This window comes from Brassica oleracea, chromosome C5 (genome assembly GCF_000695525.1).
Source record: "Brassica oleracea var. oleracea cultivar TO1000 chromosome C5, BOL, whole genome shotgun sequence".
Taxonomy (NCBI): Eukaryota; Viridiplantae; Streptophyta; class Magnoliopsida; order Brassicales; family Brassicaceae; genus Brassica; species Brassica oleracea.
This window is the reverse complement of record NC_027752.1, coordinates 20,160,083-20,171,963: the sequence shown is the minus strand read 5'-3', so window position 1 is coordinate 20,171,963 and position 11,881 is coordinate 20,160,083. Positions and strand designations below refer to the sequence as shown.

The window sequence follows — 11,881 nt, the reverse complement described above, 5'->3', positions numbered from 1 at the left end:
TTCTTTTCAAATTTTCCAGAGTGATAACATTTTACTTTCATCACCAAATCCTCGTCACTGTGTTTAAAAGTCCAAAAAAAGCACCATTAATATACATATAAAACATAAAGCCGACAAGAAGACCACATGAGGACCACAACTTGACAATAAACAAGCATAAACACAATAAACTAACATACAAAACCCCTATTATCCTTAAAAACTCAGACAACAACCCGACACCACAATCCTTAAAAACTGAGACATTAACAACCAATTGAAACTATAAAGTTTTGATATGAAGCAATTACCTCATCTCAACGAGAATTCTCTTTATTCTTCTTCCTTGATTTGTTTAGTAACCACACAAGATTTCACAACCTTAGTTTTTCTCAGTGATTTGCATCCAAACCCTAATTTCTCATATGTCTGGTTTCGTGAGAAAAGAAGAGGAAGAGTTGAAGAAACAGATCGGGTCGGGTGGGTTATTTATGTTTGGGCCGGATTAGAATTATAGAAATATTGGGTAGACGGGTCGGGTTACAATCTGTCTTAACGGGATAATTAACAGCGTTTAGTTTCCGACATCCACGTGTCCATCGCCGGTTACTCTATTTAACTTAATGATGTTGATTACATAACGTCATTAACTTGGGGGATGTGGTCATGCGTAACATATAGTTCGTGTAGTTAAACATGCATTAATATAGTTGGCATGGTTAGCCATGTGATGGCCAATACTTGATGTAGCTAGCTTTCATTTTTCCTAGATTAAAACTATGGTTTTATATTTTATTGATATACATTGCATTTTTTTTTAAAACGGAAGCATGATTCCAAAACGGAATCGTAAGCTTCCAACAGGTTTTTAAAGAGAATATTTTAGAAACGTTTTGGAAGCGAGATTCCGCAAGCTTCCACAAGGTTCCGATTCCGATTCCGGTTCCGAAGCGGGAAGCGGACGTCCGATGAAGCTTCCGTGCAACGTAGGATAAGCGTCAGTTGGAGCCCTGGAGGAGTCCAAAAGAGGGAGAGGAAAGGAGGAAGGGTTGGCCTTTGAGGAGATTCAAAGGATCGTGTAGCCTTATTACTCTATTTATAAATAAACCCCTTATTCCCCCATGATCAAAGGATCATCATACTAGTGCCCCCCGCCTTCCATTATTGATTCCGAAGAAACTTATCATCACCCTCCTCTCTCCGATCCATAACAATGTCTCACTCTGCTGTTTCTCAGGTCAGAAAGTTTTAGTCAACGTTTGGTTTTCTGAATCCTCTGTTTGTTTTAGGGATTTGATCCGAGCTAATGCACTTAAACTTGTCTTGTCTTGTCTTGTCTGTTTGCGGAGTAAACGAGAGAAGCTTTTGATTTAATTGTTCTGGGGGGTTTTATGATCTTTAACCTGCTTTTGTTTTCCTCCTCCATTAACGAATTTATTTTGTCGGGAAAACGAAGCACAAAAGTTGTTTCATTTCATATCATATCAGGAGAGAGTTTTAATCCCATGTATCTTTCATTTCACTACAGGCTGCTGCTGTCTCTGTTTCAATCGGTAACGAACGCTCTCTTACAAGATCTGTCTTCAAGGTGGATCCCTCCTTTCTCTCTCTCCTTACAGCTTCCTATTTTCTCTAGTGTTCACAAAACAAAACAAAAAGCTCTCACAAGGTTAACCCATGACCTGTATTTGTACACAGAATCTTTGGATTCTATATTGTCTTTCCCCTAGTCGTGTCCAGTCACATTCCTTGAGATTATGTTTGCTTAATTTTTCTCATTTCATCTGAGTTTGATCTTAAACCCTCGTTTGCTTGTGTTGTGTCGCTTTTCATCCTGCAGCATAACAATAGCATCAGCTTCAACACCAAGCCATGGTCATCTTCCTTGGCGTTGACCCAGAAAACAAGTACCATAAGAGATGCAAAACGGTACTCGAACACAACAATATGCATGTCGGTCCAACAAGCAAGTAGCTCCAAGGTTAATGTCTCTCCTATAGAGTTGGAAGACCCCACTGATCCTCCTTTGAACTTGTACAAACCCAAAGATTCTTACACAGCTAAGATTGTCTCCGTGGAGCGAGTCGTTGGCCCCAAAGCTCCAGGAGAAACTTGTCATATCGTGATCGATCATGAAGGCAACCTTCCTTACTGGGAAGGACAGAGTTACGGTGTCATCCCTCCCGTAAGTCAGTCACCTCCCTTTCGTGCCATTACATTGGTTCTCATTGTCTTCAAAATTATCTATTAACGAACTGGATTTTTTTGGCGCGTCGTAGGGTGAGAACCCGAAGAAACCAGGAGCTCCACACAATGTGCGCCTTTACTCTATTGCATCAACGAGGTATGGAGACTTCTTTGACGGTAAAACAGCGAGTTTGTGTGTACGCAGAGCTGTTTACTACGACCCCGAGACTGGTAAAGAAGACCCTTCAAAGAACGGAGTCTGCAGCAACTTCCTATGTGATTCAAAACCCGGAGACAAGATTCAAATCACAGGTCCATCCGGGAAAGTAATGCTATTACCAGAGAACGATCCAAACGCGACGCACATAATGGTAGCCACGGGAACAGGAGTGGCTCCATACAGAGGCTACCTACGTCGACTGTTCATGGAAAACGTCCCAAACTACAAATTTGGCGGCTTAGCCTGGCTCTTCTTAGGCGTGGCCAACACCGACAGCCTTCTCTACGATGATGAGTTCAGCAAGTACTTGAAAGACCACCCGGATAACTTTAGGTTCGACAAGGCGTTGAGCAGAGAAGAGAAGAACAAGAAAGGTGGGAAGATGTACGTGCAGGACAAGATTGAAGAGTATAGCGATGAGATCTTCAAGCTTCTGGATAACGGAGCTCATATTTACTTTTGTGGGCTTAAAGGAATGATGCCTGGGATTCAAGATACGCTTAAACGAGTTGCGGAGGAGAGAGGTGAGAGCTGGGACGCCAAGCTTTCTCAGCTCAGGAAGAACAAGCAGTGGCACGTGGAAGTGTATTAAGCTTTCTATTTTCACTTGTTTTATTGGGATTTGTTTTTGATTTGGTTTAAGCTTCTTGATAATATACCGTAGTTGAATTGATGTGGTTTGAGTTTTCAAACATGATTGATAATTGTTGCTTTGAGAAGAAATATTCTTCGGGATATTCTCAGAGAACCAACTATGTGATGACATGAGTCATCAAGAATAATCTTATCTTAGCTTTGCATGTGCTGCCATAAACCCCAACCAAACGTTTTATAGTATATTACAAAGATATTCGAACCGGTCGAACCAAGAAAAAATGTACCTAATTTTTTTGTATAATTTTTATATAACCATGCAATTGTTGGAATACTGAAATTTTTGTTGTGATTTATAGACTGTTTTGGTCTTAAACACACAAATAAGCTGACACGATTCGAATTCGAATTTGGTTTGGTGTACATATATCGAGTGTGTGCATGAAGAAACCAAACCAAACCGAGATTTTGTTTCTTGTCTCTGGAATTCGAACAAAAGAGAAACGGTTCGCTTTCGATGACTCACAATGGGAAAATAATATTTTAATTGGGGTAGCTGGTAGAGGTAGTAGACCCGTAGAAAGCCGTGGACTAAATCAGACAGCGAGCTATTTGGGGCAGAGACATTAAGATTAAGATCTGCCCGTAATCTACTACGTGTCTCTCATTCTCCACTTGTACGCTCGATATTGCGTCGTCCGAATCGACTATTGCAAACCTTGCTGTTTTCCAACTTCCTGAAGCAGAAAGACGGCATCATGTTTGTGACTGATGTAGAAGGACGCTCTGAAGTGTGAGGTGTGAAATTGCGGAATAACTTGCGGAAGGGAAGAAAACGACACTCGCTCCTTTTTCTGTTGATTATTTCTTCTCTTTGTTTTCTTTTTCTTCTCGGAGACTTTGAAGAAGAGACACATTGAAAATTGCAGTAGGTACTTTTTTTTAATGATTTTCTTGGTTATGGATTTGTGGGATTTTGATAATTCTGATTCATGATTAGTTGCTTTACCATGCCATGCACTTACTGTTTTGATGTTTTCTTCCTTCTTTGGAACTTTCAGAGTTGTGTTTTTGGACATTTAAAGCTGCTCATGAGTCATGGCTTCTTCAGTCCATGATCTTTCTGGTTCTGCCCTCTCTCTCTTTAATTCATTTCATGTTTATGCTGCTCTTATTCCAAGTTAAGCTTTCTGAAAAATAGATTATAACACTAACTTGCTCCCTAGTTCTCATGTTCATGTGCCTCTCACTGATTCTTGGTAGTGCTCTCTTGGTTAAGTTTGGTGTATTCTTGTCCAGATAAAATAGAAACTCATGACAAACAAGAACATAAAGATTTTCAATTCCAAATCCAACCACCAATTCCTCCAGGAAGAAACTCTGCAGTCTACTCGGAACAGCTTCCTCACTCCATGGTAAAACATCTCTCAGTGACCAAGGCCCATTAGAACTTTATGTTTGGTTTAGTTTAGTTTTTTGAAACTCTTTTATCTGTGTAAAATAAATAAATGTTTATTAAGTCTCTCTTTATAACTGCTAATGAGTTTCATCTAATAGTTAATATGTGAAATGTTCGATTCCCTTCTAATTTGAAGCCAACATAGCCTTAGACCTTCTAGTTGACAAGTTGTAGTGTGGCTACTTCTTGGCAGGCCGGCCCAGATTTTGGGGACTATAGAAAGTAAGACATGTATTAAAATTTTGTTATTAACAATTTGAAGGGTTATGTTTACGCATATCAATTCCTGAAAGCTTTAAACCCCAAAAATTCCTAAAAGTTTTAGTGGTCATAGGTCAATGTTTCACTCTGCTCTGCTTGTTGTGACCATTTACTATATCACTCTCTGCATTCTCACACAATATACAACTAGTAACAGATTTGTTCATTATTACATTGAAGGCACCTGGACACTACCCATATCCAGATCCTTACTACAGAAGTATCTTTGCACCAAACCCACAAGCGTATCCACCACGACCTTATGAAACCGGGGTATATGGTATATTACAACGATTTCTTGATTTGGATCATGTTAACAGCATTTTTCACATCATTTCAGCTACATGCACATTTAATGGGAGTCCAGCAACAATGTGTGCCTTTACCATCTGATGCAGTCGAGGAACCTGTTTTTGTCAACGCAAAGCAATACCACGGTATACTGAGACGTAGGCAATCCAGAGCAAAGCTTGAATCCCAGAATAAAGTTGTCAAGTCGCGTAAGGTATGAATACTCCGCATTTTGTTATGTTTCCTTGGAGTTGGGTGGTGAATCTTGAGTGTCTATTCGCAGCCGTATCTGCATGAGTCTCGTCATTTGCATGCGATAAGACGACCTAGAGGATGCGGCGGTCGGTTTCTCAATGCCAAGAAGGAAGAGGAGCATCACGAAGGCAATCATGTTGAAGAAAAGTCCATGGCTGCTCCTGGTGGTACGTCTTGAGAGAATGACATATACACGTAGCGGTGTGGCTCTGTTTGGTCTCTCAGCTCATCGGTGTCTTTAGTGTTATGAAATACAAGAACAAGACTTAGGTTCACACCCGGTGAACCTTTAAATTCACCTCTCTTTCTATGACCAATCAAATTGCCATGTAGATAATTAATTAAAAAATATTAAACTTAGTTAAAAATAACTAAAAAAACAGAATAATGCCAATTTTAATGCCGATGACGCCGTTACTTAAACTGTAAACCTTAAATTTTAAATTCTAAACCCTAAACCTTAAATTCTAAACCCAAACCCTAAACCCTAAACCCTATACCCAAATCCTATACCCTAAACCCAAATTATATACCCTAAACTCAAATTGTATACCCTAAACCCAAACAATAAACCCTAAACCATAAACCCTAAACCCAAACCATAAACCCAAATCTTAGACCCTAAACCCAAACCTTATAGCATCTAGGTTTAGGGTTTGGGTTTGGGTTTAGGGTTTACGGTTTGGGTTTTAAGTCTAAGATTTAGGTTTAGGGTATACGGTTTGGGTTTAGGGTCTAGGATTTGGGTTTAGAATATACAGTTTGGTTTTAGGGTTTAGGATTTGGGTTTAGGGTATAGAGTTTGGGTTTTAGAATTACGGTTTAGGGTTAAAAAATTAAGATTTCGGGTTTACGGTTTAGATGGCGGTGTCAGCGTTGTTAAAATTAGCATTATTATTTTTAGTTATTTTAAAATAAATTTAATATTTTTTAATTAATTATCTACGTGACAATTTGATTGGTTCTAGAATGAGAGGTGAATTTAAAAGTTCACCCTATGGGGTGAACCTAAGTTTTGTTAGAAATACAAATCTTTGTAGAAATCAATAGGAGGATCTTGGGAGCAATTTACAATTAGATAAAGTGGGCCTTGACTTGTGATTAAAAATAAAGCCCACGAGTGACGAAAATAAAATAAACAATGTCATCTTGAAGTTTTTGGTTAAGAAACAGTGCTACTGATATTGTTTTCTTGTAAGAAATTTTTGTAATTAACGAAGAATCCACGAAAACGAGTGACAAAGTTGGTTTTGGGACAACGAGCGTGGTAATATCCTACTTTCGAGTGCGAGGTAGAAAGACTCCATAGATTTTCCATCTCTGTTGAATCATATACTATATATGTGAATAGTAACTTATAGTTAGACTACAATAATATGCTACTAACTATGCAGTGTGCTTCTGTGCGTTTACCGTAACCACAAAAATAGAGATGGTCAAGTATTATTATGATGCAATGGAAAAAGCAATCGTTGACTTTGAGATCAACATCATCATTCACAGAGGTTTTATTTGACATTCGTAAGTGGGAATATATTTTGAAAAATAACGATTTTTTTTTTTTTTTTTGTAAACTGGCTTTCATATAAATAACGATTTTCTTCTTTCACAAATATTCTTCTTATCATAAGATCATCCAAAACCCTTTTTCATATTACTAATACAAACGCAAAATGTGTTCTTCTCTGACTGCGTTTATTGATTTTAAAGTTGATATAATATTTTTCAACTAAAGTAAGATATAATATTCTTTTTCAACTGGTAACACAAAAGATCATGTCTAGTACTTTTGGTTCTTGACATGTCGTGAGTTCTAATAAGAGAACCTCAACCTATGTTGCTTTTTAGTGGCGCGAGATATACCATCGTACGTAAAGTATGCTAGTAGTTAATTATAGTCTGTTTAGGAAGACTTTATTAAGAAAGAGCTTTTACTAACGCCATTGAATGTTTATAATTTTTAGTAATTTATTTGATTAAGAATAACTTTATTGCTAAGTATTGTAGATGTTCAATACAAATTAAATTGCAGAAGATGGGGTAAAGTGTGTATATCTGCGACTGCCATGTAGAAAATCGAAGCGCATGCACAAAGTAAGAACTCATGATGAGACCTCACATGACCTTCTTCACCCCTTTATTATTTACAACATTTTCGTATTTATTGTTTTCTTTTTTTTTTAAGATACCCTTTTATCTAGATGTTTATATATAGTTTTAATATTTGCTTATAGAAATTAGTTTTATCGCCTTGCTTATTATTATTCAGATAAATACAACTCGTTTCTCACTTCGTCAGTTTGCTTCTTTTTCCCTTCTCGTAGTTTCTAATTTCTTTAGTTACAATGTTTTAACATTAATTCATTGGTAGTATTTTAATCAGTATATAATCGCACTTTTTTGGCACCATAAAATAATAGGTAAAAGTAAAACATACAAGTTTTTCTTTTTTTTTTTTTGTTAACCAAAACATACAAGTTAATACATATTTATTTATCGATTAATTATTTACATGTATATTCTCGACATTATTCCCCCGTTTTAAATAGACAAACAACATGAAATTGATGATGTCGTTTTCGCCAAGATAGCAAGAAATATTTAGTAACGAGACATTTGGTGTTTGGTCGCATATGTTGATGGATGTATCATGTTTAGCTTTTTTCGTGCGTGTTGTATGATCTCGTAAGGTGTGAGAGCTAACTTTCTTACGCAGCCGGAGACATTGGTGGATGAGCAACCATATGCATAAAAATGAGTTTAGTCTGAATTATTACTTTTAATGTATAATTTAATGACTTAACTAATGATTTGTTATTGTCCATGATTTTAAAATGTCACGATATTATAATTTATCACATTTTCGTGATTTTACACTGAATCATCATCTGTTATATATTATGTATGTTCGGCTTATTTGTGTTTGAAGCTATATAGATAATGTTTTGTAATTCTTTTGTGTCATAGTTTTTAAGATATAAACTATTGATAACATATGATAATTAATGGTTATTGCTGTGTTGTTAAAGTTTAAGAAGCTGTGACTTTTTCAAACGCTTTCAATACTACTCGAACTTTTTCAATTCACAATTACAAAAATTGTAATAAATGCTTATTGTTGTGTTGTTAATATTTAAGAAGCTGTCGATTTTAAATTGAAATTGTGCAATAATAATCTGGTTGTTAAATTTTAATCTAAAATATATAACCAATAATAAAAAGATGAAACAAAGCTAGAAATAATTAATACATTAATTGTCAATATGAATAGTGAAATTAAATAATTTCTAATATAAATTTAAATTTTGTAACTTATTTAATAATTTAAATTTTAAAAACACTAAATTAAAATTATTATTTATATATATATATAAATATTAGTCTGCACAAATTATGGATTCTCATCTAATTATAACTAGCAGTAATTCTTTTAACAGTAAATTTTACGAAATTGAATATAAATTTAGCATATAGCAAATCTCTATAATATTATTTGAGAAGTCAGTTTCTTACGTGTTGCGTTCACGTTAATTCTTACAATGACTATTTACAGAGGTACCCTTAATGAATTAAGCTATTATTTCAAATTACCATTATTAAAAATATTTAATAATTTATTCCATTTAAATTTTAGTTTCCTTTTTATATTTGGTTAAATAACATATATAATAAAAAAGAAATATTCATATAATAAAAACGAAAATAATATTTACAAAAACAAAAATAGTTTATTCCAATTTACATTTTAAATTTCAGTGTCCTTTTTATTTTTTTCTAAATAACATATATAATAAAAAGGAAATGTTCATATATTAAAAATGAAAAAACTATTTACAAAAAGGAAAGACAAGGTATTATATGAAAAGATATTTATAATGTGATTTCATAAAAAAATAAGTTCACACAAAAAACAGTTTTGATGTTAAAAAAGATAACCTCTCTTTAAAACATAATATTAAAGAACATAATATATATTAATTAATAAAAATATTTTATTTATGTCAGTCATTTTCATTTTCTTAAATTTTTTCAAAAGATAATTTAAATAACATATACTAAAATATCATTGATGAACTAAAAATATTTTATAATTGATACAATTGCGATGCTTATTCAATTTTACATAATTTCTTTTTGTTAAACTTTTAACTATGAATTTTTAAAATTTTACAAATCTACAAATATCAAATTATACGAAAGAATTTACAGAAATATATATATATATTTAAGATAAAAGCTGAACTAATGAAATAAATAAAATCAAATTTAGTTTAACTAGAATCAAAAGTAATTGTGATTCGAATTGAAAAAATATGTGCACAAATGAGTAATTTAAACAAACTATATTTTTAGGTCCAAGACCAAAATATAAATGTAAAAAATAAAACTTTATCAAAATATTAATCTATATTAGCACAAAAATTATTACGGTTAAACGTGGATAATTATATACAATTCAATATACCAAAGTAATTTCATGCTTATAACGTTAATTTAAGAAATTTCACGCTTCTCACGCGCGTAGTGACACCACGTACTTCTCATGCATCATCAAAAACCGTATAGATGAAATGTACAAGCATCATTGTGGAAATGATGTACATGCACATACAAATGGTACATACATACATCATCTTAGGACAAGAGAGAGCAAGAAGACAGAGAAAATTTGATGCTATGTCTGGGTAGGCCAGTGGCACAGAGCTTAAAGATGAGAGCTTTATTTCCCCAAGTTAGCAAATTACCCAATTTCGTCAAAAATTCCGTTTCTTCTGACAACAGCACTTTCGTCTTTGCGATTGGAAAACGCTACAAATTTCGTTATTGCTTCTAGTGATTACCAAGCAGCATTTTAGAGGGAGGGATTATTATTATTAAGTATTTGAAGAGACAAGTCTTGCGTGTTGGCTTTTCTCATCTATTAGTGTTTAGCCTTCCACTCCTACTTCTTGATTAAATGCTAATTTCTATTTAGTCTGAATGCATCTATAAGTTACTTTCAATCTTTCTTCTTCTTCTTTGTTTTGTCGACATCTACTTAATTATAATCAACATCAGGAATAATGATGACAGAAACATATTGATACGGAGAATTAAGTGTTCTTCCAACTATTTTCTTCTTCTATGGAACAACAGTGTCTTCTTCCATTTTCACTTGACAGACGTAATGTGTAAGAATTTTTTTTTTTTTGAATAAAAATGTGTAAGAATTTTTCTAGAAACGGTTAAAATCCTTCACTTCTTATGGTTAAATAATTACAGTAGTAAACTTTTTTTTATGTCAGATAAATATAAAATAAATGATAATTAATGGATCATTTATCGAATTCAATATCTACCAGTAAATTAATTTACAGTCGGTATATCCTCGTATATATTCAATTATTGTTTAACTAATGCGAGAAAATGATACATATAAATGAATAAACCCAAAAAATGGACACAAAATTTCAGGAAAATTGATCAATTGACTATGTTCACAAATAAAGAAAGAGACTTTTATACTGAAAGTCGAATCTATATTTTATATTACTTAATGTTATAAAAATACAGTGTATATAAAATAATTCCTGTTCTAAATTTTGTTGTTGACAAACTCATAAGTTTAAACCTAATCAGAATGACAATATAAAAATCTAGTTATATATAAAAATAATTTAATGCCGTTTGATCCAATGATATCTTCACCTCTCCAAACCCCTGGTCAGAGCGAAATCATTCACCGGTTAGTAAAATTATCAACTAACTAGTGTTAGTGCATATTACCACATTCAAAGTGTATATCAATTTTATTGCTAATGATAGTTACTATACTCATTTTAAAAAGCCAAAAATATAAACAGGGACAAAAAAAAAAGATTTTTGATCAACAGAATCAAAACTTTTAAGTAAAAATTAGAAGTTTTTTTTTCCCTCAATAGGTTTAACGCTTTTAAAGTTTTAACTTTTAAACCAATTCAACCTACCGAGCGTTGTAAAATTTCACCTTTTTCTTTTAACAATAAATAAAAAACAATTTACCCCGTTTTAGTGCGTCTTGTTGTGTTCTTGCTTGTCCTCTCCTTCTCGGAAAATCTTTACTTTACTTTTTCAGCATTTTCCTCTCTCTCTCTCTCTCTTACAAAGAATCTCGAGACTAGTGTCTCTCTCTCTCTCTCTACTACATATCTCCCTTCCCTCTGGTCTTTTTTCCACTTTCCATCTTCTTCTCTCTCTTCCCCAACCATTCTCTCATGAACTTCATACAAAGCTCTCTCCACTCAGAGGGCTTACCCGTTTGAACCAATCCTTTAAAAGGTTTCGATTTTTATCCTCTCTCTCCCTCTCTTTCTCTTTTAAGCTCTGTTGTGTGAATTTTGGACTTGAAAACATGATGGCTCACTCCATGGACGATAGAGACTCTCCTGAGAAAGGATTTGACTCCGGCAAGTACGTGAGATACACGCCTGAGCAAGTCGAAGCTCTCGAGAGAGTTTACGCCGAGTGCCCTAAACCTAGCTCTCTCCGTAGACAGCAACTCATTCGAGAATGCCCCATTCTCTGCAACATCGAGCCTCGACAGATCAAAGTCTGGTTCCAGAATCGCAGGTCAAAATTTAAAACACAACAACAATCTTTTATTAAAAATTGTACTT

General features: G+C 34.1%; 3 protein-coding genes across 5 annotated transcripts in view; all 3 read left to right on the top strand.

The window, feature by feature from the left end:
• Positions 1 to 975: 975 nt before the first annotated feature.
• On the top strand, positions 976 to 3,178 carry LOC106343230 (ferredoxin--NADP reductase, root isozyme 2, chloroplastic). The gene is made up of 4 exons (XM_013782385.1): positions 976 to 1,216; positions 1,508 to 1,567; positions 1,820 to 2,164; positions 2,259 to 3,178. Exons 1-4 carry the CDS (start codon positions 1,193 to 1,195, stop codon positions 2,976 to 2,978), a joined length of 1,149 nt encoding a protein of 382 aa, XP_013637839.1. The 5' UTR covers positions 976 to 1,192; the 3' UTR covers positions 2,979 to 3,178.
• A 661-nt stretch (positions 3,179 to 3,839) lies between these two features.
• LOC106293364 (nuclear transcription factor Y subunit A-7) lies at positions 3,840 to 6,428 on the top strand. 2 transcript variants are annotated; one of them, XM_013729036.1, is made up of 7 exons: positions 3,840 to 3,912; positions 4,042 to 4,106; positions 4,280 to 4,395; positions 4,881 to 4,973; positions 5,041 to 5,205; positions 5,275 to 5,497; positions 6,271 to 6,428. In XM_013729036.1, exons 2-6 carry the CDS (start codon positions 4,079 to 4,081, stop codon positions 5,422 to 5,424), a joined length of 552 nt encoding a protein of 183 aa, XP_013584490.1. In that variant the 5' UTR covers positions 3,840 to 3,912; positions 4,042 to 4,078; the 3' UTR covers positions 5,425 to 5,497; positions 6,271 to 6,428. The 2 variants fall into 2 exon arrangements, with proteins under 2 accessions (XP_013584490.1, XP_013584491.1); XM_013729037.1 differs by having other exon boundaries at positions 3,859 to 3,908.
• A 4,921-nt stretch (positions 6,429 to 11,349) lies between these two features.
• Positions 11,350 to 11,881, top strand: part of LOC106295996 (homeobox-leucine zipper protein ATHB-9) — a 5,155-nt gene continuing 4,623 nt past the window's right edge. The window contains exons 1-2 of one of the 2 annotated variants that reach the window (XM_013732033.1): positions 11,350 to 11,365; positions 11,569 to 11,834. In XM_013732033.1, the coding sequence (XP_013587487.1) occupies positions 11,617 to 11,834 (218 nt within the window). In that variant the 5' untranslated portion in view covers positions 11,350 to 11,365; positions 11,569 to 11,616. Of the gene's footprint in view, positions 11,366 to 11,424; positions 11,835 to 11,881 lie in introns of those variants that run through there. The other variant, XM_013732032.1, reaches the window with a different exon arrangement.